This window comes from Rhinatrema bivittatum, chromosome 19, assembly GCF_901001135.1.
Source record: "Rhinatrema bivittatum chromosome 19, aRhiBiv1.1, whole genome shotgun sequence".
Classification (NCBI taxonomy): domain Eukaryota; kingdom Metazoa; phylum Chordata; class Amphibia; order Gymnophiona; family Rhinatrematidae; genus Rhinatrema; species Rhinatrema bivittatum.
The window spans coordinates 39,925,948-39,953,686 of record NC_042633.1 but is presented as its reverse complement, the minus strand read 5'-3'; the positions used below and the strand labels follow the sequence as shown (position 1 = coordinate 39,953,686).

The 27,739-nt window shown below is 52.9% G+C and overlaps 1 protein-coding gene across 3 annotated transcripts; it reads right to left on the bottom strand.

Annotated features, from left to right (window-relative positions):
- RAVER1 (ribonucleoprotein, PTB binding 1) lies at positions 1 to 26,186 on the bottom strand. 3 transcript variants are annotated; one of them, XM_029584683.1, is made up of 15 exons: positions 25,884 to 26,185; positions 21,930 to 21,996; positions 21,368 to 21,837; positions 20,525 to 20,716; positions 19,844 to 19,973; positions 19,494 to 19,594; positions 13,297 to 13,356; positions 13,018 to 13,132; positions 12,388 to 12,722; positions 12,070 to 12,163; positions 11,400 to 11,548; positions 11,066 to 11,146; positions 2,386 to 2,520; positions 2,195 to 2,278; positions 1 to 1,837 (listed from the first exon to the last, which is right to left on the bottom strand). In XM_029584683.1, exons 1-15 carry the CDS (start codon positions 26,142 to 26,144, stop codon positions 1,691 to 1,693), a joined length of 2,421 nt encoding a protein of 806 aa, XP_029440543.1. In that variant the 5' UTR covers positions 26,145 to 26,185; the 3' UTR covers positions 1 to 1,690. The 3 variants fall into 3 exon arrangements, with proteins under 3 accessions (XP_029440543.1, XP_029440545.1, XP_029440544.1); XM_029584685.1 differs by having other exon boundaries at positions 12,484 to 12,722; positions 25,884 to 26,182; XM_029584684.1 differs by lacking the exon at positions 13,297 to 13,356 and having other exon boundaries at positions 25,884 to 26,186.
- Between the last annotated feature and the right edge of the window lie 1,553 nt (positions 26,187 to 27,739).

The following is a 27,739-nucleotide window of genomic DNA, read 5'->3' as shown; positions in this document are numbered from 1 at the left end:
AAAAAAAAAAAAAAAAAAAAAAAGGTAGCTTCTCCCTGGTCAAGGTTTGAGTGGAGTCGGCTCTGTGCAGAGCATTCCTGGGCCCTGCTCCTGCCACACAGGCTCTCCTGCTTGGGCGGCAGCGTTTTGTGCTACATCTGCCTTATTTAGAGAGGGGCCAGAGAATAACCTTGTGACTCCTAGTCTCCCCTACAGGGAAAAAACACTGGCTCCAGCGAGGCCCCCCCCCCCGGGTCCCCTCTCCGCAGGAGCCAGACAGACAACCAAGAGGGAAAGAAGGTAATAAGTTAACTTTACACAGTAGATATGGGTGTAGCAACGAGTTTTTATTCTGCTAGTCACTTTCCATGTTAATAAGCCTACGCTAGCACCTAAATGTGAAGAGGCAAAACAGTAAAATACAAAACTGTGCTTCAGCATTACAGCAAATTACAGGCTGGTGAACGGAGGGGAGGGTTTGAGTTATTTTCACTACATAAGGGTTGGGGGGGGGGGGGGGAAATAAAACAGCCTTCTCTCTGCACAATCTACAAAATATTTGCACCCAAAAAGGATAAGACATCCCCCTCTGCCTCCAAAGTAACACACAAAGAAAAAAAAAAAGGGGTGAACACTTAAATCCAGGAGAGACAAAAATCCAAAACAGCTGAAGAAACTCAGACTCACAGAAAACATTTACAAAAATGTGAACAACAATTCCTTTAACTAATAATTTAAAACAGAAAAAGTGGAAAGGACTGAAGCAGGAAACTGAAATCCAGCCACAAGCAGCGGTGTGGAGCCACAGAAAGCCCCGTCTGAAATTCAGAATAAAAAAAAAATAATATATATAAAAACAGGATTAAAAATAAAGCCACAGAGCTGCGGTCAGGATGGAGAAAAAAAATAAACACCCCCCCCCGTGCTGCTTCTCAGGATGACGTCTGAGGAGCATCCAAACTCTGCCGGGGAAGGTGACAACAAAAAAAATGTGTCATCCTGACCCAAAATAAAAATCACTTTAAAAAATAAAAAAAAAATTGGGTGTTGTGTAGGCAGGCGATTTTCAGCCCAGACGGCTCTGCTGGCGATTTAAAAGCTCCCCCCCCCCAAAACATTTTAACCGCAGAGCGGCAGCAGAGCGCAAGGCTGCGTACGAGGTGCGCGACACCTTCCCCACGCGACTATTAAAAAAAAAAGAGACAGCGTACACAGAAAGATCACCTCGCCTTCGCTGGAGGGGCGCACACCTGACCCGGGGGGGGGGGTGTTATATTTTAAGGAGCCAGCATTCCCCCCCCCCCCCCCCCCGGCTCAGGAATCAGGTGTCAAGTCGCCCGTCTAGTAAAAAATAAAAAATTTTGCTCTGTACAAAGGAGACCCCCGCCCCCCCAGCACTGCTCAGAACTTGTTCCCTGTACCGGGGGGGGGGGGGGGGGGGAAGCAAGACAAAAGTCCCCTCTCCCCCCCTGCCCAAAATGTTTTCTGCTGGAAGATGAAAGCAGACGGTGGGGACCGCTTGATCTTCAGCAGCTCGGTTAATATTTCTAAGGGGGGGGGGGGTCTCATTTGTACATAACGCGAGATTCAACTTTGTTTTGTTAAAAACCCAACCACCGACCCAACAGGCTTTAAAAATGTTCCCCCCCCCCCCCCCCCCCGAGATCTTACACCCTTTCCCCACAGCCCCACCCCAAATCCTCCGGACGCTTTAAAAAATCCTCTTGCGCTTCAGGTAGGAGTCTGCATAATGGCCCCCCAGGCCCTGGGAGTGCTGCCCCACGTAGCCCCCCTCGGGGCTGGGCTCCGGGGAGGGGATGAGGTGCGAGAAGCTGCGTTTCTGCCCTCCGATCGGCGTCTGGCGAGAAAAAGTTTAAAACAAACAATCAAAATCAAAGCGACGTCAACGCCTGTAAGAAAAACCAAAACGTTAGCAGCGAGACGGCACGAGGAGACCCCCCCTCCCCCAGGAAGACAGTAACTGCCCAGAGGGGGGAGGGCACTATTAAAACAGCTGGCACCAGGCGCAGCATCCCAGCTGGCCGACAGGCCACATCTGGACAGAGGCAACGGGGGTGGGGGGGGGGGGGGGGAGCATTCCTCCGTGTGGGACGTCTGTCAAAACCACGGGACAGGAGGCGAGCGGCCGGGAAGAGACTGAAGCATCCCGGGGTTTCACGCCGGACGATAAAAGCAGCACAAGAGGGGCTCTCACCTTCAGCAGGTTACTGGATGAGGGACTGGAGTATCCCAGACCCAAAACGCCAGCTCCGGGGTCCCCGGGAGACATCCTCAAAGCCTGAAGCACAACAAAAAAAAAAAAAAGGGGGGGAAAATTAGAACCTGCGCAGCTGGAGAGAGAGGGAAGAGGGGGGGGGTTTGCTCTGGTTCACAGCCGAGGCTTACCTTGCTGAGGTTGCTCTGCTGGAGCCCTGCCTGCACGCCGCTGGTGAAGTAGGAGGACGGGGAGCCGGAGAAGTAAGGGGCCCCGGGATGTCCCGCGCTGCTCCGCTCACTGAAGCCGGAGGGGGGAGACGGGATCTGCAAGCGAGCAGGGAGGAGACAGAGCGCCGGGGGTGAATGCAGGCTGCCTTACAGCACTCGCCTACCTAACCTTTCATTTCATGTTTAGATAACATTTCATTGGGGTTTGTATATTTTTTTTTTTTCATGTTTTGTAAACAGTTGAGAAGGCAAACGGCATATAAAAGCTTAATACACACACAAATAAATGAAGTCACGAGATTCGGGTTCTTCCGAAGCTCGGCGAGGCTGCAGATGAAAGCCAAAAAAAGGTCCCTCGTGCTCGCCTCCAAGGGAAAACACAAAACCTATGTGCACGGAGGAGCCACCATATTGCTAGGAGCTGTGGCACTCAGCTGCTATTAAAGATTAGGCACCGCGTCCGGTCCCGTTATCTAGAGGACGCCAGGGAGGTGGGTGGGTACGCCTACCCCAGAGAAGTCCAGGCTAGCTCCCCTACACTGGGTGGGGGGATCCCGAAAGATCGCCAAAGGTGGCAGCTCCCAGGGCACTAACATCCAACCCACAATGCTGCAGCCCTGCAGATCTCCCGAGGAGACACCAACCCACATTCTACCTCAGGAGGCTGCTTGCAAAACTTTTCGGCTTCTACTAAGTTAGAGCCCACCGAATAAGACCTTGTACCCACCCACAAAAACGCAGTGAGCTAAGATATTACAACAGAATCAGACGAACATCCAATAAGTGACGTTCCTTCGCATGTGGTGTCCCCGAAGACAAATTCTGAAATGCAGGCAGCACCACCATCCGGGTTCAGATGGAATGAGGAAACCACCTTCTGCAAGACAGAAGGCAGCATACAGACACTCAGTCATCCGAAACCCACAGGAACATAGCCTGGAGCTCCGAAATCTGCCTGCTCGAACAGATGGCCAACAGAAAAACTGCCTTCAGGGCAAGATCCGTCAACACCACTCCTCGCAAAGGTTGAAATGGAGCGCCACACAAAACCCACAGAACCAAGTTAAGGCTCCACTGCAGACAACCTAGAAAACGAATGATGTCCGGATGAGAGGCCAGAGACGTTCCCTGAAGCTTGCCCTTAAATCATCCCACGGCAACGACTTAAAACCCGAAGCAAACTGTAGGCCAAGCCCTTCTTCAAACCAGGTTCTAAAAAAGGCTAAGACGTGAGGAATGTCTGCACCTAAAGGATCCAGACCCCTCCCTAAAGCAGCAGGACTCAAATACTCTCCATACCCCAACATAAGCTAGGGAAGCAGAAGGCCTTCTAGCCTGAAGTAAGATGGTAATAATCGGCTCTGACTACCCTTTCAAACATAGTCGCCGCCTCTCAAAAGCCAAGCCGCAAGAACATGGGCCCTTGACTGAGCAATCCCTACAGATGAGCCAACCTGATGGGACCGTCTATTGCCTCTTGACGCCATCAGATCCAGTTAGGGGGACTTCCCCACCTGGCACAAACTAGGTCTAACGCCTCTGGGGACATCTCTATTGTCAGAGAACTCTCTCACCATTCTTCCTCAAATCTGCGGCAGAACACAACACGCCTTGCAAACCGCCCTCGTTGCCAAACAGTTGATAAGACCAGGACGCCTCCACTGGTGACCAGAGACCTTCAGGCTGGCATCCACGGTCACTACTACCCAATCTGGAGTCTCCAGATCCATTCCCCTTCCCAGATTGTGCCAAGATAGCCACCACAAGAGACTGGATTTGGAATCCCCTGACACCACTCTCTCAGAGGTGAGAAACACCCTGCCAGTCTGGCTATCGAGCCGCACTCCCAGATGCTCCAATGACAGGGATGGCACTAAACGTCTCTTGGCCAGGTTTATCTCCCAGCCCAGAGACTGCAACAAGCTCCATGACCCATTGAATCGACAGACAGCATTCCTCCTCCAACTTCGCCCATACAAGCCAGTCATCCAGATAAGGGTAAACCCAAAAATGCCTTCCCGTCTTCAAAGCAGACGCCATCACCTCCCATCAACCCTTTGTGAACGTGCATGGCGCCGTGGCCGGCCCAAACAGGAGAACCCGAAAAGGAAAATTAGTTTCTTACCTGATAATTTTCGTTCCTGTAGTACCAAGGATCAGTCCAGGACACCTGGGTTGTGACTCCGCACCAGTAGATGGAGACAGACTAAAACTTGTGGGCGGAGCTATATAAGCCCCTGTGCCAGTCACAGCCCCTCAGTCATACGTAATGTCAAAGTAGAAACCCAAAGGGCAACCATAGCTAACTAACAAAACTTGCCATTTAATCGGAAACAATTCCAACCCCTGCGGGAACCGGACTCCCCAACCGGGAGAGCGAACAAGCGGTGAGCGCAAGGAAACAACGATGAGCGGACTCTCCGTCAGCGGGCGGGATCCTGGACTGATCCTTGGTACTACAGGAACGAAAATTATCAGGTAAGAAACTAATTTTCCTTTCCCTGTACGTACCAGGATCAGTCCAGGACACCTGGGATGTACCAGAGCCAACTTACCGAGGGTGGGAAGCAGAGAGTCCTGCTCGGAGTACCCTCTCTCCAAACCCTCCGACCTCAGCGGCCTGAACATCCAGACGGTAATGTCTGACGAAGGTATGCAACGACTGCCAGGTAGCCGCCCTACAATCTCTTGGGGCGACACCTGAGAAGACTCCGCCCAGGACGCAGCGTGAGACCTTGTCGAATGAGCCCGAAGACCCACCGGCGGAGTCTTTCCCCGTACAAAGTACGCTGAGCCTATGGCCTCTTAGAGCCAACGGGCGATCGTCGTGCGAGACGCTGCAGCCCCTTTCTTGGGACCAGAAAGGAGGACAAACAGATGATCCGTTATCCGAAAAGGATTAGTGACCTCCAGATAGCGAAGGAGGGACCTCCTCACATCCAGCTTTCGTAAGTCTCTCGTCTTCGGATCCGACGACTCCCCGACCGCGAAAGCGGGAAGTTCAACGGATTGATTCAAATGAAAAGCCGAGACGACCTTCGGAAGAAAGAAGGGACCATGCGCAAGGAAACGCCTGTGGCGGAGAGTCGCAAGGACGGCTCCCTACATGACCACGCCTGCAATTCCGAGATACGGCGTGCCGAAGAAATCGCCACCAGAAACACGGTCTTCAACGTGAGATCCTAGACAGTAGAGCGCTGCAAAAAGGCTCAAACGGTGCCGAACATAAGGCAGAAAGAACCCAATTAAGATTCCAAGCCGGACAGGAAGGACGCAAGGGAGGACGGAGATGCTTAGCCCCCTTCAGGAAAACGGGCTATATCCGGGTGAAGAGCCAGAGGGGATCCCCCCGACCTTCCCCCGCAAACAACCAAGTGCCACCACTTGGACCCGTAGGGAACTGCACGCCAAGCCTCTGGCCAGTCCCACCTGGAGGAAAGCCAGAATATCAGAGACCGCAGCGGCGGTGGGATCCAAACCTCGCTTCATACACCAATCCTCAAAAACTACCCAGACCCTGACATAAGCCAGGGAAGGAGACTGCTTCCGGGACCTCAGCAGCGTAGCAATAACCGCGTCCGAGTAAACTTTGCTCTTTAACCGATTCCTCTCAAAAAGCATGCCGCGAGACAAAAGTGATCCACATCCTCCAAACAGACGGGGCCCTGATGAAGCAGCCCCGCGAAGCCGTGGAGACGAAGGGGAGCCTCCGCTGACAACTGAATGAGGTCTGCGAACCATGGACGGCGTGGCCACTCCGGTGCCACCATGATCACGTTGGATGGGTGCAATTCTACACGCCGCAGGATCTTGCCGATCAGTGGCCACGGGGGAAACACGTACAGCAGCACATCCGTCGGCCAAGGGAGCACCAGCGCATCGACGCCCTCTGCTCCCCGCTCTCGACGCCGACTGTAAAAAACGCGGAGCCTTCGCGTTGTGCCACGTGGCCATCGGATCCAAGTGGGGAACTCCCCACGTCCTGCAGAGGAGAAGAAACGCCTCGTCCGCCAGTTCCCACTCTCCAGGATCTAGACGATGCCTGCTGAGAAATCCGCCTGCACGTTGTCGACCCCGGCAATGTGAGACGCTGCTATGCTGCTGAGATGTTGTTCTGACCAGGCCATCAAAATTCTCACCTCTTCCGCCACCAGTGGACTTCTCGTCCCTCCTTGACGACTGATGTAGGCCACGGTGGTTGCGTTGTCTGACAGTACTCGGACCGCCTGTCCCCGCACCAAGGGTATGAAGGCTTGGAGAGCCAGACAGACCGCTCTGGTCTCGAGGTGGTTGATGGACCATTGAGCTTGCGACGCTGACCAACGACCTTGCACCGACTTCCCTAGGCAAACTGCTCCCCAGCCGGAGAGACTGGCATCCGTGGCCACCACCGTCCAGTCGGGAACGAGAAGGGATATGCCACAGGACAGATGACTTGGATCCAGCCACCAAAGAAGACTGGATCTCGCCGGACCCACAAGCGGGAGCAGTAGGTAGAAATCCTCTGAAACTGGTGTCCAACGGGACAGCAAAGAAGACTGCAATGGCCGCAGGTGAGCGAACGCCCAGGGTACCAACGCGAGCGTTGAAGCCATAGACCCCAGCACCGTCAGGTAATCGCAGACTCGTGGACGGCGAAGAGACAACAGACGCCGCACCTGAGATTGCAGTTTGCATATCCGATCTTGAGAGAGGATTACCCTGCCCCGTTTCGTGTCGAATAAGGCCCCCAGATATTCCAAGGACTGAGTGGGAGCCAAATAACTTTTGTTGTAATGGACCACCCAGCCTAGGGACTGCAAGAACTGGAGGACCCTGTCCACCGCCCATCGACACTGACTCTCTGACTTCGCCCGAATCAGCCAATCGTCTAGGTAAGGAAGAACTAGAAGACCTTCCCGTCGCAGCTGCGCCGCCACTACCACCATCACTTTCATGAATGTCCGAGGCGCCGTTGCAAGACCAAAAAGGAGCACCCGAAATTGGTAGTGCCTCCCCAGAACGCAGAACCTCAGAAACTGCTGGCACGATGGCTGAATGCCCACGTGAAGGTACGCCTCCTGTGAGATCCAGAGGAGTCAGAAATTCGCCCGGACGCACCGAAGCAATAACTGACCGAATCGTTTCCATTTCGAAGTGGGGAACGCGAAGACATCTGTTTACCCCTTTGAGGTCCAGAATTGGCCTTGAAGTGCCGTCCTTCTTGGGAACTACGAAGTAAATGGAGTAACGGCCCGAGCCGCGCCGATCGGCAGGGACGGGGGATATGGCCCCCAAGCTTTCCAGCCGACGGAAGGTGTCCAACATCGCTGCCCTCTTCCTGGGGCCTTGCAGGGCGAGACCAGGAACTCGTCCGCTGGGATGCGAGCAAAATCTAACTCGTAGCCGTGTCTTATCACGTCGAGGACCCACTGGCCCGACGTCACCCTGGTCCACTCCTCGAAATATAAAGTTAACCGTGCCCCTACATTTGGAACGGCGTGCCGCAGGCGCGACGAGAGGTGGACCGGCCGGAGTTCAATGCGAGGGCTTGGACCCCGCACCCGACAGGGCCCCGCCTTGCTCCCCGTAACTTTTCCCACGAAAGGACTGCTGCCATTGAGTGTTCCGGGAAGAAGATGGTCTATACGAAGAGCCGGCGGATCTTTGAGGGCGCGATTTCCTGGGCCCCCGGAACCGGGCACTGGCCGGAAAGGAGGGCCGTGCCCTGGCCCTATCCTCGGGCAGCTAGAATGCCCTGTTCTCTCCCAGAGAAACCATCAAATCATCCAACTCCTTGAAAGGTAACGAACCCAGGTGGGCTTTGGAAGAGCCATCCGCTGCCCAGTTGCGTAGCCACAGGAGACGGCGCGCCGAAACTGCGGCTACTATGGACCTAGCAGAGGTGCGCAGCAGGTTGTGGAGGGCGTCAGCTCCATAAGCTATTGCCGCCTCCAATCTATCAGCCTGAGACGCCACCTCCGCCAACAGGCCTGCATTCGCCTGAAGGACCTGGGCCCAGCGTAAACTAGCGCGCATGGTGAAGTTAGTGCAGATTGCTGCCCGCACCCCTAGGGCGGATACCTCAAATATCTTCTTGAGCTGCACTACAAGCTTCCTGTCTTGTATATCCCGAAGGGCCGTCGCCCCCGTGACCGGGATAGTGGGCCTCTTCGTCACCGTGGAGACCGCTGAATCCACCTTTGGAAGTTGCAGAAGCTCCAGCGCCTCCTCCGGGAGCGGGTAGAGCTTATCCATGGCCTTGCTGACTATCAACCCTAATTCCGGGGTATCCCAGTTGCACTGGATCCATACTGACCTCCTGGCGGACCACCACTGGGGAAGCCTCTATCCCCAGGTCCTGGAGAATGGCCGGGATGAATGGCGACAGTTCCTCTCTGCGGAACAGACGGACTACCTTGGGGTCATCCCCGTCCGCTGCCTGGGTACCTGCTACCGCGCCGGGCTGGGCGGAGCCATCCGCCCCCGTCTCCTCAGCCCCCCTCGGGGGTTCCTCGAGACCACCAGTATCCGCCGTGGAGGAATCTTCTGGATCTGACTCCTGAGGTACGCTCCGGGGAAGCCGTTTCCCTCGCGCTGGCTCCTGGGCGAGCATCGCGGTCTTTTTCGCCTTGCGCTTACTCGGTGGGGCCTGGTTGGAGCCCTCCCCAGACCCCCCCCCCCTCAGGAGCGCTTGCTGCGCTTGTACATAAGTACCTTGCGCAGCAAGCCCGCGAAATCCTCAGAGAAACGACCCGGATTTGGAAGAATCGGCGCCGGAATCCCCCCGGGGCTGAAGCCCCTCCTCGGCGCCCCCTCCTGCCGCGCCCCGCTGCGGGGATAACGCGGGAGGGAGAGCCGAATCGCCTGCCGCGGTCCGCGAGAATTCCTTGCCAGTGGCCAAAATGGCCGCCGCTCCCGCGCTGAGCGGGAAAATGTCCTGAGGCCTATTTATTGAGCCTACCCCTCGCGGCGGCGAACGCGCGATCCGGGCCCGAGCCCCCCGCGATGCCCTGGACGTTGGTTCCCCGTCCTGGATGCAGGCCGAGCAGAGGCCCTCCTGGAAAAAACACGCGCGTGCGCGCGCCGACCCACAGGCCTTGCCTGAAGAACTGCGCGGCAAGCCGGCGACCGCGGGAAGTAAAAAACTGAGGCGCGTCAAAATTAAAGAAAAAACTAATTCGGCGACCTCCCCTCTCGCCTGCGGCGCCCCCCTGCGCGAAAACGACGGAGCAGCGACGCCGAAGCAACGGAGAGCCGGCCGCAACAAAATAAAAACAGAAAACTTTTTTTTTTTTTTTTTTTTTTTTTTTTTTTAAACGCTGACGCCGCTGTCCCGGGTCCTGGAGCCCTAGTCCTGCAGGGGTGAGTGAACCGGGCTCCCCGGTGTCACCCCTGACGCTGCCACTAGACCAGCCGGGTCCTCGACCCTGGCAGCGGCCTCAACCGGGGGAGGGTAGTCCCCTCAGGACCTCTCAACCCCCCTGGGAGGCAGGGCACCCGAGACTAAGGGATTAAAAGAAAACCCCAATTTGGTATATAAAACAACTATGCCTAACAAAAAACCTAGCCCAAAAATTCAAACCTGACTAACACCAACACCAGAATCAGGTCAGGCAGGGCTGTGACTAGACCTGCACCATCTACTGGAGACAGAGTAAGACTGAGGGGCTGTGACTGGCACAGGGGCTTATATAGCTCCGCCCACAAGTTTTAGTCTGTCTCCATCTACTGGTGCGGAGTCACAACCCAGGTGTCCTGGACTGATCCTGGTACGTACAGGGAACTGGAGATTCTGCCCTAGCACACCATGAACCGCGGAAACCCGACGCTCTGCTCGTACGAGCCTCCATCAGAACCAGCAACACCAAGAAAACGTCCCCTGCTATCACCGTCCGCAGCTTCTCCATAGGAAAATGCGGGAACGCGCAGCACCAAACTGGCCACGTGGAGATCTAGAATGGGCCAAAAGGTATCCCTCCTCCTCAGGAGCTATGAAGTAAATTGAATAATTGGGGGGAATGTTAATTATGCCCATCCGGCGGCATGGAAAAAAAGTGCAAACTGTACTACCGACCTAGATAATTGGGCGGGAAGAGCCGCACATACGTGGAGCATCGAAGCTCTGCCACCCCGAGTAGGTTCTGAGCTGCGCGCGCCGCCGGGCGACGTTCACACCCAAGGCCGCACGGTTAAAATCGATAGAAAATAAATCCTTTATCCCATGAAATAAGCACTTAGTACCAGCAAGCGAGAAAAATGTTTTATAGTCGGGCATCTTAGGACTGTAGATCACCACGGCGAGGTAAGGCAAGGTCTGATATACGTCACCCCCCCCCCCCACCCCCCGCGTTCCTTTTCATATGGTCAGCACCGTGCCTTACCTACGCAGAGGGAGACGCTGCATTCTCGCCAGCCGACCCCTGCGGCGGGGATGGAACGCGGGCTCCGACCTCTGGTACGTTTTAGCATCCCCACGGCCCAACTGGTCTGATCACTTTCAGCTTTATCCCTGCTGCCCCCTTCACCAGAGACCCCCTCCCCCCTCACAGCACTCTCACACGTGCGAAGCTTGCACCGGCCGCCTCCACGTTTTCTTGTGGCGTTGATTCCCAGCCCAGCTTAAATGCATGGAGGAGAAAACAAACAGACCCGAACGTACCTTGTGCCGGCTGTGCCCCAGGCCTCCGAGGGAAGAGGAGGCTCGCTCTCTGCTGTGCGGGTACATGCGATGTGTGACCTCCTGCGAGAAGGAGCAGAGAGTCAGGGATACATTTCCACAGGCGGGACGGGTCAGTGGCGCCTCCTGGAGGAGACTCACGAGAGCACAGCCGGGCCCCACTGCGAGTTGATTTAACGCTGCAAGCCCGTTCCAGCCGACCACACACAGTCTGAACCCTGCAGTGCAGCCTGCCTCGGCGTTCAGCGAGAAGCTATTCCCACCCCCAGGCCCGATCAACACATCAGAATCCCAGCACCCACTCCCCCCCCAATACCTGCTGATAATCAAAAGACAAGCTGTCCGGGCGGAACCCCAGGGGGCTGAGGGAAGGCTCTGACAGAGGGGCTGGAGGCAGCCGGGAGCTGGAGGCGTTGCCGAGAGCCCCCAGTTTCTGTTTAAAAGGCAGAGGATTGCTGGGACCACCTGAAAGAAAAAAAAAAAAAAAAGCCACGCCAGACGACAAAGTCAGGTCAGCAGGTTATAAAGCAGAAGAGCTCGCTAGAGGAACAGCGTCTGCCGGCAGTCTGTGTGAGCGGAAGGCGAGGTCCTGCACGGCAGGTAACCCCTCAGCAGGCTTATCCTAGGAATCTGCACACGGATTGCAGAGAAGCAGACGACCGCCTGCATTTAATTCCACCGCTCGTTTTCAAAACGGTTCACGCTGCGGGGAGCTACGCGCCCGCACTAGCAATCGACTGCGAATAACGATGCCTTCGCGAGACGCCTGCACGTGGGAGAGACTGCTCCTCGTCGCCCGCTTATGCTTTTCCAACCCATGCGGCACCTCGAGAGGTTCGTTAAATGAAACGAACGGTAAATACCTACAGTACCTGAATGAGAACGATGTGATCTGTCTGATCGAATGTCTGTATATAAAAAATTATAAATAAAACAACGTACTGCCTCCTGGGCCCACAATCCCAGCCCCCCCCCCCCCCCCGTACCTGTCATGTTTCCTGAGGGACGGAAGCCTTGCACATTCAGGAGGGGACTGTGGGGGACTTTGAAGTCCCTGGGCGGGTCCCCCAGCAGAGATGCCTGGAGTGCACGAGAGATACAAAACCAAAAAAAAAAAAAAAAGGCTGTCAGACTGAAGCAGCAGGTAAGTCAGTCAAGCACCAAAGGCCTTGCTGAAAAAGCCTTAGGGTCAATAGTGCCGCAGGCACACGAGCCAGTCGCACCACGCACCGCGATGTCACGCCAATGCCTTCTCCTGACCGAACACCACCAAGCAACCTCGGCCAAAAAGCACAACACCACACCTTCAACTCAGCAATCTGCTCCTGGCGACAGGCAGAGCCCCTCCCTCCCACTCCTGGCCAGGTCAGGGGAGGGGGAGGAGGAGGAGGGCTGCTCACCCCGGGTAAGGCAGCCGCGCTTTCAACCCTCTTCTGCTTCTGGAGACCGCTGATCAGAGAGCCCAAGACGGAGGTGGGGAGGCCCTGCAGCGCCGGCTGGGGGATGGGCGGCGGAGGCAGGTGGTGGGGCGATGGAGCCCCCATCCTGGGGCTCTCCCGGTCCCTGCCCAGCTGCCCCTGAAAAGAGTGCAGAGGCCCCGCCAGGCTCCCCTGTGGGATATCCGAAGGCAGACAGCCGACTGGGAGCAGATAAAACAGAAAGAAATTAATGTGCATGCACCAAGAAAGACGACAAAAAGTTAGCCCAGCGACAAACTTCATTAACTTTTTGTGAATGGACAGAGATGGTGTTAAGGGTCCTTTCCTGAGAGGCTTTAGTGCCTCAGGATACGGGAGCCCCCCCCCCTCCCATCAGTGACCGGGGAGGGTCTGCAGGTCCCACAGCTCCGGACCTTCTCTCCCCCCAGCTGCTGGCATGGACTTAACGACTGCTAAAAATTACAACAAACAAGAAAAAAGAGGGAAGACGCTTACCGGAAGGAAGTTCTCCCATCATTTTTTGCCTGGGCTGCGGCCCGGGCGGGTTTGATAATCCTAGAGCATTCTGCTGCAGCGAGCCACGAGGAGACTCCCCCAAAATCCCAGGCTTCTAAAGAAAAAACACACACAACGCAGGTCCATGACCTCAGGCAGGCAGTAACCTAGGGGCGAAGCGACAGAGCACCTCAGACTGAATCTGCAGGCAGATCCCACAGTACCCCCCCATAGCTTCCCCCCCACCCCCCGTCCCCGGGCGCACACGCCATGACTCACTGGCTTTCCTTGTCCTGCAGGAGCTGGGTCCAGGCTCGGCCCCCCCCAGGGCAATGCATTCTGGAACAGGAAGGACCCAATCACTCACGCAGCAGAAATCAGCACAAGGGGTTACAAAATAAGCCTCTTATTGGAGAGAAAAGTTAATGCCCCGAGAAATCCCCTACTGGGTCAGGTCAAACCTGGTATCCTCTTCTCAGGGACACAGCAAGATCCCAATCCTGCTTGCTCATAACCCAGGAGAAGCAGGGGCTCTCAAACCTACATGGCTAAGAGTGGTTTATCCACTTCTCACTGGAACACAAAGCCCCGAAATGCACGGAGATCCCACGCATCTGCCACCCTCCGCCTGCACTCCTCTACCCAGTTTCCAGCTCTCCTTCACACAGCTGCTAGGTCTTCAGTGTCAGCTCTTCCTCATCCCTTGCCCTCCTCCTGATCTGCAGCAGAAGAATCTGAGAAATCAGATACCTGATAATTTAGTCTTCTTTCATGTAGACGGACTCAGGACCAATGGGTTATGGGCTCCCCTGCCAGCAGATGGAGACTGATCACCGTAACTGTACTCAACCAAAACACTGAACCCCAGTAAGATTATACTCTGATCTCAGATGAAGGCTTACCCATAATGTCTTGGATTTGATATCCACTGCACGAGCCAATCCTTGGCACTGTTCTTGGGCAGAATGCAGAGTCCATCTGTCTACACTAAGGAAAACTAAATTATCAGCTAAATAATTTCTCCAATTTTCCTAGCGTGTAGGCAGATGGACTTAGGACCAATGGGATGTACAAAATCTACTCCCGATCGGGTCTGGGAGGCTGCCCATGGTCCGGTTAACACCGCCCTTGCAAAGGCTGCGTCCTCTCAGGCCTGAACATCTAGGCAAAAGGAGGACCACGTCACCGCTCGGCAGATGTCCAAGGGAGACAGAAGTCCAGCTTCCACCCATGAGACCTCCTGAGCCCCGGCGGAATGACCTTTAACCTAAGGTGGTCATGGCTTTCCTGCCTCCACCTCCATAATCCATCGAGCCATGGCAGCCCCCGAAGCTGGTTAGTCCTACTTCCTTCAACTGTGGAGTAACTTCCAGATACCGCACCAAAAGTCTGCTATTCAAATGATGGGTGGCAGTATTCTTCTGGGTCCTTGTGCTTATCTAGGAATGGACAGATTCAAATGGAACAGACTTCCTTGGGCAAGAAGTATCGAACGATATGAAACACTCCTGGAGTGATGCGAAGGAACGGTTCCCGACACGACAATGCCTCTAGCTCAGAGATGCGACGTGCCAAGCACATAGCCACCAGGAACACGCGAGCACAAGGAAAGACTGCTCAGAGGCCGAAAGGAAGGCCCTGCCAAAAACTACAATACTAGATTAAGATTCCCACAAGGGAATCGGCCACCATAGGGAGTGGCCTATGGTGCTTCACCCCTTTCAGAAAATAGGCCATTGTCCGGCTGAGCCGACAAGCAGGTTCCATTCACCTCACCCCTGAAACAGGAGAGAGTTATATCCGTACCTTCAAGGAGTTAAGGGTCAAACCTTTTATTCAAGCCGCCCTGCAAACATTCCAAAGTTAGTGGGATTTTGACTGCTCGGGGGGCACACACACCCCGCATTCCTCGCACTAGGCCTCAAATACTCTCCAGACCCACACGTAAGCTAGGGACGTAGAGAGAGCTTCCGACCACGGAGTAAGGTGACAATTACTGCCGCAGAATCATCTTACTTCATCAGGCGAGCCCTACCCAGGAGGGTGGGCTCGCCTGATGAAGTAAGACAGAATAGAGTCGGATCCTCGTGAAGGACCAGTCCCTGCTATAGCAGGTCCCTATAGGGTGGTCTCCACCAGGAGTCTCCGCATGTTCTCATACCATGGACGCCTGGGCCAATCTGGAGCTACTAGTAGGACTAATCCCCTTTGGTGCTCGGTTCTGCGAATAACCCTACCAGCAAGGGCCACGGAGGGAAGGCGTATAGCAACTCTTCTTCTGGCCAGGTATGAATGAGAGTCGATCGCCAGGGTCAACTGAACTCTTCTGCGACTGAAGAATTGGGGAACCTTCGCATTGTGAGATGCAGCCAGCAGGTCGATGGATGGGAGGCCCCAGCAATCTATCACCAGCTGAAAGGCTTTGGCCAACACCACCCATTCTCCTGGTTGCAGACTCTCCCTGCTTAGAAAGTCTCTCCGTCATTGTCTTTTCCTGTGATGTGGGAGACTGAGATCATCTCTAGATGTATTTCTACTCATTCCATAAGCTCTCTCTCCTGTGACACTTGCTGGCTCTTGGTTCCACCATGGCGGTTGATGTAGGATACAGTCATTGCGTTGTCAGACATAACACGAACTGCCTGACCTGGGAGTCCGTGGCTGAATTGCAGACGTGCCAATCTGACTGCCTGGGCTTCCAGGTGGTTGATGTTCCAGAGGGCCTCTTCCTTGGTCCAACGTCCCTGAGCCATCAGTTCCTGAGAGTGAGCTCCCCAGCCCCAGAGGCTTGTGTCTGTCATGAGGACCAGCCAGTTCAGAGAGGACAGGGGTACACCCCTGCCCAGATGAGCTTCCTGCAGCCATTGGAGCCGAGAGCATTCTCCCATCAGGACTGTGGGTTCGAATGTGACATTAGTAAGCGTTAAAGTGGTCACGTGTCCCCTCACCCACAGCACTACCTCCAGGGTAGCCGCCAACAAAATAAGAACTTGGAGATAGATCCACACTGTCGGGTGTATTGTGCTCATCAACCAATGCACTTGGGACATTAAGTACCTTATCTGCATGGTCAGAAGACGACCTTGCCCTGCTTGGTGTCAAAACTGGACTCCCAGATATTCCAAAGACTGGGAGGGCTTGAGACTGCTTTTGTCCAAGTTTATGACCCCCAACAGAGTTCCTGAAGCAAGGTCACCCTGTTGGTCACCCAGAGACTCTTCCACAGACTTGGCCCGGATCAACCAGTTGTCCAAGTATTCCCTTTTCTCAGTGCTGCCTCTATGACCACCATAATCTTGGAAAGTGTTCTGGGGGGCGGTGGCTAGCCAAAGGGCAGTGCCCAGAACTGATAATAGCAATCCAATACCGCAAAACATAGGAAACCGTGTTCAATGAATATGTAGGGCTCTGATAGGACCAGGGAGGTTAAGAACTCTCCATTATCACAGAGTATAGGATTTCCATGCAGAAATTATTCACTCGTAGATGTCTGCTGATGCTCTTGAGGTCCAGGATAGGACGAAAGGAACCTTCTTTCTTGTGTACGATGAAGTAGATGGAGTAACACCCTGTATTTTCCTGGGGTACAAGAACTGGGATTATAGCCCTCGTCCTGAGGAGCCTTAAAAGGAGTAGCTTCCACTGCTTGCTTCTGGTGCTGGGAGTGACAAGAAGATATGAATATGTTCAGAGTACTGTGAAATTCTAGCGCATACCCTGCTCATATGATCTCCAGTACTCATTTGTCCTAAGTGATCTCCACCCATCACTGGTAAAAAAAGGGCAGTCAACCCATTATCTCCTCATTCCGAGAGTAGGTCAGCAAATTTTCATTGGGGGTTCAGGACAAGCCTGAAACATAGCCTGACCCTCTCTTGGGCTGCCAACTCAGATGACTGAGACCTCCCAAAGGGCCGAAACCTCTGAAATGTCGAGTTTCTGTAGAGGCAAAAGCGTTGGCAGTCCCAGGATCAACCCACCATTGGCGAGGAGCGCTGTAACTACTATCTCTTATCTTCTGGTAGCAGAGGTACTGGAGATTCACCCCATTCACTGGCCAGCTTTTCAAATTCGCTTCCAAAGCGGAGTGATCCTTTAAAGGGCATCTTTGTGAGATCTTACTTGGAGGCTGCATAGAGCCCACGTCAGCTAAAAAGCCAGCGGCAAGTTCCATAACCGCTCTGGAATTCACCCCCGAGGCATCCACCTCCTGAGAGGAGCAGGCACGAACGAGCTACCAGGGCACAACAAGACGACATCTGTAAGGTCATTGCTATTGTGTCAAGGCCTGTTAAGGATGGACTCCATCTGCCTATCATGTGCATTCATCAAGGCTGCTCCTGCCTCTGCTGGGATAGTTGTTCACTTAGAGAAGGCACAGATCTGTGCATCCACTTTAGAGAAACACAAACGTTCTCTCGCTGCTGGATCCAGTGGGTTTAGAGCTTCTAACACTCATCCACCTTTAAAACTTGCTTCTGGGGCAACCTATTCCAGGTCAATCAACTCCTGGATGGCTTCCAGTACTGGAAAGTAGCAAGAGGCTTTCCATAGGGAAATCAGAATGGGATTCTTCTTTGGTTCCATCATAAGAGTCCACACCAGGAACTCCCAGCATCTTCAGGGTCTGGGAAACCAGGGCCAGCTATTCGTCTCTGGGAAAAACGTAACATGGTCCAATACAATTCTAAACTGGGGGGGGATTTCCCCTTCTTCTAAGGAATCTGGATCCTCTTCTTCGTCCGTGCCATCCGGGTCCTTGCCAGGGATACCCTTGGTGAGGCGAGGCATGTTGCGAGGTCTGCGGATAGGCCTGGGAGAGGGAGGGATTACTGGCTGAGGTTCCGTCTGGACAGGAGCAAGTGAGGCAGCAGACTGCACCCATACGAAGGCCTTAAGAGTTCAACCCAAGAGAAGGTGGCCGGGTCCATGCCGCTAAATCTCCCTCTCCCATGGATGACCCAGTCCTGGGGGTCACTCAGATCCAGGGTATTTCTGGTTAAGGCTGTGGCTGACCCATCCTCTGGATGGGAGGAGCCGGATTTAGCAAAGTCCGACCGAAGAGGCCAACTCTCCCTGGGCTTCCTCACAGAGCGGACGTAAAGCAAGAATCCAGGTCAGACTGTGCAGCCCTCCTATAACAAGCAGCGCAGAGAGAAAGGCGCTCGTGTTTCTTGCCTGCTGGAGCTGTTGGCAGTAGTAACTATGTTCTGTTGACTCGCACTTAAAATTTTATGCGCGCAGATCTCGGGCGCCTATGCAGGATGCAGCAAGGCACATGCACGGTCCGTGCGCCTGGCTTTACCTGTATTCTGTGTGCACGTACGCGCGCAGAACAGACGCACTGTGTGTACTGACATTCTATGGAGGGCAATATGGCACGCACACGATGGCGCTGCCGCGGCCTACAGCATGGTGTGCCGCCCAAGCCTAAAGCAGGGCCTAGCCCACTGGAGGGGCCGCTCAACCCACTCAGAAGCCCACTTCCCTTTACCCCAACAGGATGGGGGAACGTCGACACGGCACGCCGAAGAGGACAACCGGAGGAAGTCTCAACGAAACCCCTCCGAATCGGGAGGCAAAATTTATTTATTTACACTTACCTGGGCTCAGTGCTTACTGGCTTAGTACAGAGATGGTCTCCGGCCGTCATCGCGGCGTTCGGCTTCCTGCACCCGCTCCCTTTCAGCTGCTTCAGCAGCAAAGCCCGCGCCGGGAACCGGACCAAGGCTCCCCTCTGAGGGATCTCGGAAATCACCTCGGGAATTCTCAAAGGGGGGGGGGAGGGACCTTTAGGTATCAGCTCAGGAGAGCGGGGCTCGATCTTTCTCTAATTTAAACGTAGAATTTCTCCTTCCAAAAAGTACAGCAATCCCCAAAGGGAGAGGTAGGGTCCACCATCTGCTGGAGACGGAGAGATACTACTGGAGGGCTGAGGTCACTGCAAGGGAGGATCTAGAGTGACGTCAGCTTTGAAACCTGACTCCGTCTCCATCTGCTGGCAGGGGAGCCCATAACCCATTGGGCCCGAGTCCATCTGTCTACACGCTAGGAAATTAGTAAATGCGGACCCCCAATTTCTGATGGCACGCCTGTAGGCAGACAAAAAAACAAAACAAAACACAATACTACTAGCCAAGCTTTCTACTCAAAGAAAGCTTGGGGAGCAGAGCTAGTGTCTTGCACTCTGAGGAAGTGATACGATTCTTGCTCCCAAGGTCACCGGGTTACATCACTGGCAAATGCACAGCAGAAGGTATCAGGAGACCAGACGATGGGCGTCAGGGTCGCTGAAATTCTACCCACACGGAACTGAAACACCAGCAAGAGAAGGGATCCAGGCTCCGACATCTGCCCTGGAGTTTTGGCCTGGATCAGATGGGAAGCACATGGAGGCAAAGCCGAGGCGCTTGGGGGCTGATGTAGGAGAAAGCTTCCACCCGTGGCTGAAAACCCCATCCTCGTTAAGCGGGTACCTGTTGTGGTTGAGTCTGGCCCTGCAGGGCCAGCTGCAGAAGCGCTGTGGAAAGCACGGGGCTGGTCAGAAGAGGCACGGCAGGAGCTGCACCGAGAATACCTGCGAAAGAGAAAGGAGAGAGAAAAAAAAAACAACACTCAGGAATATTGCTGCAGAGAGCAGGGACTGTCGTTTATACTCGGGCAGTGCTGGGCATGTCGGGCAGCGTCGTAAGTACGGTAGGAGAGGCCACACACACACACTGGGGGATTTCAGAGATCTCTTACACGTACGTACGTTTCTCTCCAGCAGAAGGGGGGGGGGGGGTAACTGTGGTAGGGGTCCCAGCACGCACTCCTGGGTGCTCACCTTGTTTCCCTCCCATGGCTCCGTGAACCAGCGGATTCAGCAGAAGCTGTAAGGAAGCAGAGGTCCCCAGGCTGTTCAGAATCTGAAGGATATTGGGGTCCGGGAGGAGACCTTTACCCCGATTGAGTGCCTAAATAAAATAAAATAGGAAAAAAATTGGTTCTTGCCTGCTAATTTTTGTTCCTGAAGTACCACAGATCAGTCCAGACCCCTGGGTTTATGCATCCCTGCCAGCAGATGGAGGCAGAGAAAAAAAAGCTTTGAGGCCGTGCTGCTTAAATCGAGAGTGCCAGCTGCACTCCCTCAGTATTGACCTGCACCCAAGCCAAGATGTCTACCTTAAACCCCAAGATCCTTGGGCGAACAGAGACTTAACGCTGGAGCCCCCTCATTTAACACAAGGCACATCCCAGCCTCATTGCATACCAGCCTAGCAATATTCAGAAGACAGGATGTCTTAAAATATGGGGACTGGCCCACTCGTCTGGACTGATCCGGGGTAGGAACAGGAACCTTGGATCATACATCTCACACCATGCCATACACCTAATGAGTGCAATAGAGGGAGGGGAGAGAACATCCACATGTGGAAGGGTTGGGATTAGGACTCGGGCAGTCCGATCTTCTGGTCCCTCCCTGCAAGGAAAAATACCTCTCCTACCAAGATGGACATGGACTTACCGTGGCCTGTGCTGCTATCAGAGCTGCCAGCATGCTCCGCCCTGGAGGCCCGGGAGCGCAGAAGGAGACCCGGATGTGATACCCGGCCAGCCTGAGCCCATCCGTCTGCTGCTGGACCATTTCTGCTATCTCCGAAGACTCGTACTCCAGAATGGCAAATCCTTTAAACTGCCCATCCTGGCCGTAAGCCAGCTATGCAAATGAGGCAAGAAGAGGACAGATAGGCACATTTTTGAATGAAACGTAAAGCTAGGAGGATACAACAAACAGATACCTGGCAGGTGTCTGAAGTACCAAGGTGGTAGCATTTACCAAGGGAAAGGGCCATGATCTGTAGCAGGAGGCTCGGAGGAAATGCTCCTTCACTATGAGGGTGGTGGGCGGCTGCAGCCACCACCAGCAAGTGCCGAAAACCCTCAAATGGATTGGCTGAAAGCGAGATCGCCCATCAGCCCAGCTGCAACCACTGCTGGTGCAGATCATGGCACTTCCCCCAGCCACCTTGTGCAGCAAGATAAAGCCAGCCCAGATTTTACTGGGAGCTTAAACCAGCTCACCCACTCCACCCTGCTAGGGATTAGCATCATATCCCAGCCCTAATGGTTCATAACTGCTAAAGCACAGGAGTCTCCTAATATTCCCAGCCCGTCACCCAGGAGCCTTAGGCTAGATGACGTGATACTGCTACCCAGAAACAAGACGCACTTTGGAGACCCTGTGACAAGTGTCCTACCTCCACAGAACTGGCATATCCTCAACACTAATACAAGAGAACCTGTGGAGCACGATTTACACTCTGCTTCACTCATACTGCTATCATCCACGAGCAGCTGCAACATATACCTGACAGAAAATGGGTGGACAGATGGCCGAGAAAATCTCCCTGAGCTCCGCCACGTCGCTGTAACCGTGGGGCAATTTCTCCACACACAGGCACTTGGAGTGGATGAGGTCATAGGTCAGCTGGTTGACATCCGTCCAGTGGACATACAGAGTCCGTGTGCCCAGTTGCTTGCCCAGCAGATCCGACTTGGCCCGGGCGGCGGAGTCCTTCTTCATGTACTCCACGAAGCCGTAGCCCTTTGGGTGGCCCGTCTGCTCGCTGTACACCAGGAAGCAGCGCTCCAAGTTGCCGAAGGGCCGGACCAACTCCTCCAACTGCTGCTGCGTGTAGGCCTGGGGCAAGTTGGCAATGCAGAGGAGGGCGTCTGTGGGCTGCAGCTGCACCGAGATCTCCTTGTCCCGCAGGATGCTCTGGTGGAACTCCTGGATAGCAGACTCCGCTTGCTCCCCATTCAGCAATGTCACAAAGGCTGCGTGGAAGAAATGGGGAGAGAAGGTTACCCAAGGGGGGAGGGAAGAGGGGCACCTCCAGCACAAGGAAATCAGCAAGACAGGCACTCACCCGTTCCTTTGTACTTGTCCACAAAACAGTATTTGAGCTCATAGTCACGCAGCATATCGTGAACATCCTGTGTCAATTCAAAACGAGAAATACAAAATTAGACCAGTAAAGATGGTATACAGCCAGAACTCTCCCCAAAAACAAAAAAAAACCTTGAGCCGTGGTGCTAGCCAAGGACAGATCCAGGCATCACCCCTTCAGACCACTGGGAAGGAAGCCGGGCCTCAAAATCTGAACCTCACTGGACCATGTGCATACAGAGAGCTACAATACTCCGTTATCTTTTCAGTGGTGGGGCTAAGACAACATTTGGGGCATTCTTAAAGCCAAGCTTCCCCAGAGCAGTGCCACAGGTAACTCTGCAGAGCCTGTGATCTAAGCGGTTCATGCAGTCCGTGATTAACAGACTAAACTCCTGCTAGCAAGGCTGCCCCTGCTAGGCTTTCACCAATAATGAAATGTGGATATGAATACCTTTCTGTTTTCAATAGAAGGCTCTTCTGAGACTTACAGGGCTCACTGCTAGTTTGATGGTTAACATACAGTGTGTTCCCCTTACTACAGAAAGTCTTCCCACCGCCTAAGCTCTGGGAAGTTTAAACAATTTCACTGTTTGAATCAGCACATGAAAAACACGCCACCAGGTGAGCTTGGGCTGGAAAAGCAAGCTGAGATCACGTCAGTCCCCTTCCAGCTTACACCTGTTGATACATCTGACAAACTACAGCACTGACAGTGCCCTGCTAACCCCCCCACCCAAGTTGTGCGCTGTGGAAAGCATAGGAGATTCCTGCTCAGTTGCAACACATATTCAAGCCAGCTACACCAGACAGCAATGGGAACTGCAACACATGAGCCATTCACCTAACAAATCTTTGGGTAGAAGGGAGGAGTAGCAGCAGTGAAGGGTGATGAAAACAGAAGACTGTAAAATGAATTTATAGTGCAGGTATTAGCTCCTCCCCTCAGTCTCCACCTTCTGCAGTTCAGAGCTTAAAGCACACAAAAGGGAACACAGCTAGAGTTTCCCAGTAAGGGGCGTTCACCTAGCTAAGTACTTGTATGCCCGTTTCAGGTCACCAAACTAACACAAGCTTCCAAAACAGAAAATTCCATTTTAATTCTAAGTTTGCATGTGAAAGTGGGTATCTTGCTCATTTTCTGGTGAAGATCTGCCCAGCAGGCACCTCACGGCTGCCTCGCAGGGGGAAAAAAAAAAAGTCTGGTTTTAATTCTTGGACAGGCCAATGCAATGAGGATGCCCAGCCTAGAACAGGAGTTCAACTCACGGTCAAGCGTGTGTTCAGGTGTACATAATAGGGGACTGGGGAGGGTGTTCAGGTGTACATAATAGCATCCGATGCAGCAAGGAGATTAGCACTTTTAAAACACGCACCCTAACCAAAGCATATCAAATGATGCCCTTCGCATTTAAAGTGCATGCAAACGAGCCCATTAGCTATTACCACCCGATGCAGGAAAGCACGGCCAAAGCCTGGGCACTTTTTTATGCCAGAAAATTTTGGAGGTGGAGTAAAGTTTACTTGCAGTTAAGGGCTCAGGAGAAACAAATTTGGTCCTCTGTGTTGCGAGAAATGTGCCACTGGTAATGTAGGGTTGTTTAGAAAGATTAGTATAAAATGGTTTGAGATTGAAACAAAAAAATGTGTAAAGGGATAGTGGAATGGAGCCTGATGGTTAGCTAAAGGACACCATAAACTGTGGGCGATTCCTTTCCTTTTGGTAAGCAGTATTGCAGATTTCTGTAACTTCACGTAAGCGATGCATTTTTCCTAGGAATGCACAGTTTAGACGTCCGTGTGCCCGATGCAATATATTTTGAGCACCAGAAACTCACATTTCTCCTTAGCATGCTCTTTTTGTATGCTTTGATTTCTCTCTCATTACAATATTGCATCGGGCGCACAGGTAATGCGCCCCTGTTTTTTTGGCACACGTCTTATCGCATCACATCTTATCAGTCTCTGGCAAATGAAGGGTGCAAGAGTGGCACTCTGAGAAACTAACCCCAAGGTGAGAAAACCAAGCCACAATGTCCTTTGCATGTTTAGTTTTAAAATCACTAAACCCTAAAATCAAAATGAAAAATATAAGACTGAAACCCATCCATAACCCCTCCTCCCCCAGAAAAAAAAAGCTAAAAAAAAAAAGTAATGAACAGAGACTCAAGAGTCCAATTCATCTAAGGACCCAATGAATTTGGTGTTATTTTTGAACTGTGAGTTTCATGGCAGGCTGGACATGTCAGGAAAGACATAATCTACTCCAATCCTCATCCCATCACCAGAGGATAGTTTTCTTCCTATTCATTCTGCTGCATCTATGCTGAAATAATGGAACATCTTCCCCCTAACCCCCCTACCAGGTTTCTACATATCCCTTTTGTTTTGGAGCCGATTACTTAACATTACTGGAAACCTCCGGGTGACTGGCAGACCACCAGATTCTGTGCAGAGCCTTTTAAAGTAACCAACAAAAGCACCCAAAGGAATGCGTCACATTGTTAATGCCTAATTTTCTGAACAGGCCTTTTGCCAGCAGCCTGAGTTCCATCTCTGCTGCAGCAAAATAAAATCTGTTATGTAATCTGCTGATTGCTGAACAGTCACAAAGTATGTTAATATTAGGCAAAAAAAATATGTGACTATAACATCTACCACCCCCTCTGTAGGGCTGCACAGATTTCAGAAACAGAGCCAAGAGGCTCCAAGGATTACCAGCCACTTGTAAAAAAAAGTCTCTTGTACTGTATTCCAGCTCTACTGAAGAATCGAACAGATTCGGCATTACCGCTAGTCTATGCCCATCGCTCCTTTTGTGAACTTTGCAGGACCACGTTTAAAAAACAAAAAAAAAAGGTGCACTATGCAAATTGTACAATGCAAAAATCCTTCTCTCACGTGTTACACAGCCTTGTTTATTAGCCAAGATAAAACTAGTGCACCAGTGGCACGGTAAACATGAGGTTTATAAAAACCCAAATTTTCAGTCACAGCTGATAAGACCAAAATTGTAAGCCACTCAAGCCTAAACTGCAAACAAAAAATAACCAGCAAGCATACAAAGACTTAGGTCCCGGGATTCTCCCAGAGAGTAGTTTTCACAGGACTTACACCCAACATCTCCAACACTTTATCAAAAATGGATTTAAATAAGAAACCACTCACTACTCTGTAATCACCATCACCTTGTTCTCAATGTCAGTCACTATTCAAATTTATTTTGGAATCATTTTTGCTACACTGTAAATATTTTGCTATCAGTTAACTTCCCCCCTCTTTTTCCAGATCCCACTGTTTTATTGTAACTGTTCACGCTCCTAACTATGCTCTTATTACTGTGGTTTGAGTTCTCTTTACTTTGCACACTTTGTTAAATGTAAACCGGTTTGATGCGATTCCTGTCATGAAAGCCGGTCTAGCAAAAATAATAAAATAAATAAAATAAAGACTGTTGCGAGGGTAACTGTAAGCGCGTCATGCAATGTTTGCTGGAAAACAGCCTTTACTTTATTTTCTTGCTCTTTTGGATCTATTCCCACTCGCGTTTAAACTTTGGACTAGGGCACAACGGGCGTCTTAATTGCCCCTTGCCCCTCCCCCAGCCATCAAATTGGTGCCAGTAAGCGCGGTCTGCCAGTCCTTTTCAGCGGTTTCCGCCTGGGCCAGGGGACCCTCACCAGTCCCCTAAAACACAAAAGTGTCAGGCACCCAACTAACACCGGGCCGAGCACAACCTGCGGCGCGGAAAGGAGGGCTGGGAGAGACGGGTGGACAGGCAGAGGCAAGAGAAGCCGTTTCTAGGGAAGAGAAGGGGTCCGCACTTTTTTTTTTTAAACGCGGGCCCTTCCGCGGCTTCTTTAACGCCCCGCCCCCGCGCACCGTCACTCTCTCTCTCCCCGAACCCCCGCCTCCCTCCGGGCGGGGGAGCTACCTGGTTGGTGACGTCGGCGGGCAGGTTCTTCAGGAGGATCTTGCGACGGTTGAAGAACTCGCGGCGGGTGCGCTCCAGCCGGGCCTCGATGTCCTGCGGCCTCAGGGGCGCCAGTTCCTCCTCCGCCCGCCGCTGCCGCTGGACTCCCACGTCCTCTTCTTCCTCTTCCTCCTCCTCCTCTTCTTCTTCCTCTTCCTCCGGGGGACTCCGAGACCCGCCGCCGCTGCCCCACATCGACCCCGTAGCAGCCGCCGCCGCCATCTTGGGAGTGCGACGCGCGCGCCCTGCCGCCGCAGCAACAACAACAAGGGCCGCCCTGATTGGTCCGGGTTTAAACCAACTGGCTTCCAGGCAACAAGGAGGGCCCTGATTGGACACCATGGAACCGCTCCTCTTCCCCACCGCCCATCCCATCCGATGGGCGGGGCGTACAGCGCGTCACTGCCTAAGGCAAGGCTGGGCTGCCGCTATGGTCGTAGGGAGCTTCCTCTCTGACCCGGGTCCTTGCTTATCTATTGTTATTATTTTTGTGGGTGTGGCCCGATGATGACTCCCAAAAGTTAAGCGGGCAATGCACTCTTAAGCCAATACAAAAAAAGTAATACCGAATATTTCACTAAGCTTTCTTAATAAACCATTATTTTTTTTTTAAACACGTATTTCAGCCCCTCCAATAAAAATTGTTGAGTACAGATAACAAAATGAGATGCATGAAAACACGATCATGTCACCTCGAAGAGTGACAAACGGGCGTTGTTAACACCGCGGGGGTGGGGAAAAGGCCAGAGACCTAGTGTATGGCACTGCAGGCCTAGGGCACAGGAAGTGACCAGATGCCATGGGCTATAACCTATCACAGTTACTGCGGTTCTGTGATCACTGAAGGCTGTGGAAAACCCCAACCCCATGCCACACCAAGGTTACCTCCCCTGGCCAAGAGCCAAGGCCTAACCCTCTCTCACAATGAGCAGGACAACCTGGTCTGTAAAAAGGCAGACCCACCGCCACAAAGGTGGTTTTATTCCAGCCTGCAGGCAGCTCAAAGGCTGGGGGTCCGCTACGACCATGGGTTTGAATGTGAATGTTTGTATTGTGCATGGCTTAGGCTTTCTTCTGCTAAGCGATTGCTAACTTTTAATCAATGTAGACATAATGAGGATGCACAAATGCACCCCATATCTCCAGTTTCCGTCGCTACCACCCTTTCTGACAACTCAAAAGAGCTGGGAGTCAACGAAAAAAACATCACTGGGGGTATGGCCTCTGCCAGCCTGGGAAATTTAGAAGCCCACCTGCCCCCAGGTCTTTTACCATCTCTTCCATATCCTCTCCCCACAGCCGTCTTCCACTAAATGGGGGGCTTAGCAAGGTGCATGTGGGAAGCCGCTTCTACTCTCCACTTGGCCATGATCCAAACTGCAGCTCAAATGAGATCATAAAAATCATCCCCAAAACACAGGCCCCAGGTAGCTCCAACAAGGCCTCAATTTTCCACTCCTATACCTTGTTTAGAGTTATTGTAGCCTGCCCATGCACAGCCGTCGTGCTTGGGACACCACAAACCAGTACAAGCACACAAGTGGCTCTCCACTTTCATTGTAACTGCCACTAATTGTGGAGAAAGCTTAACCATTGCTTTTCCCACTTGTAAGCCAACATCTAGAGCACTTGATGCAGGGCAAAAGCTTGTACAGACTGCCTCAAGCCCGAACATTTAGAAGCAGTGGCATCTCCTTCCTAAACAAATGAACCACTCCTGAATCCTCTCATCGCCTGTAGAGGAAGCTTCACCAACCTCCCAAATCTTGCCCAGGATCAATGCCCTGACTTGTCCTTAAATGAAGAGACAGGACTGA

Coding starts and splice junctions, on each gene's coding strand:
- RAVER1 (XM_029584683.1), bottom strand. CDS start 26,144: ATGGCGGCGGCGGCTGCTACGGGGTCGATGTGGGGCAGCGGCGGCGGG. Junction 21,997..25,883: donor CCGCCGACGTCACCAACCAG/GTAGCTCCCCCG, acceptor GAATTGACACAG/GATGTTCACGATATGCTGCG. Junction 12,164..12,387: donor AGCAGATTGCTGAGTTGAAG/GTGTGGTGTTGT, acceptor CGTGCACTCCAG/GCATCTCTGCTGGGGGACCC.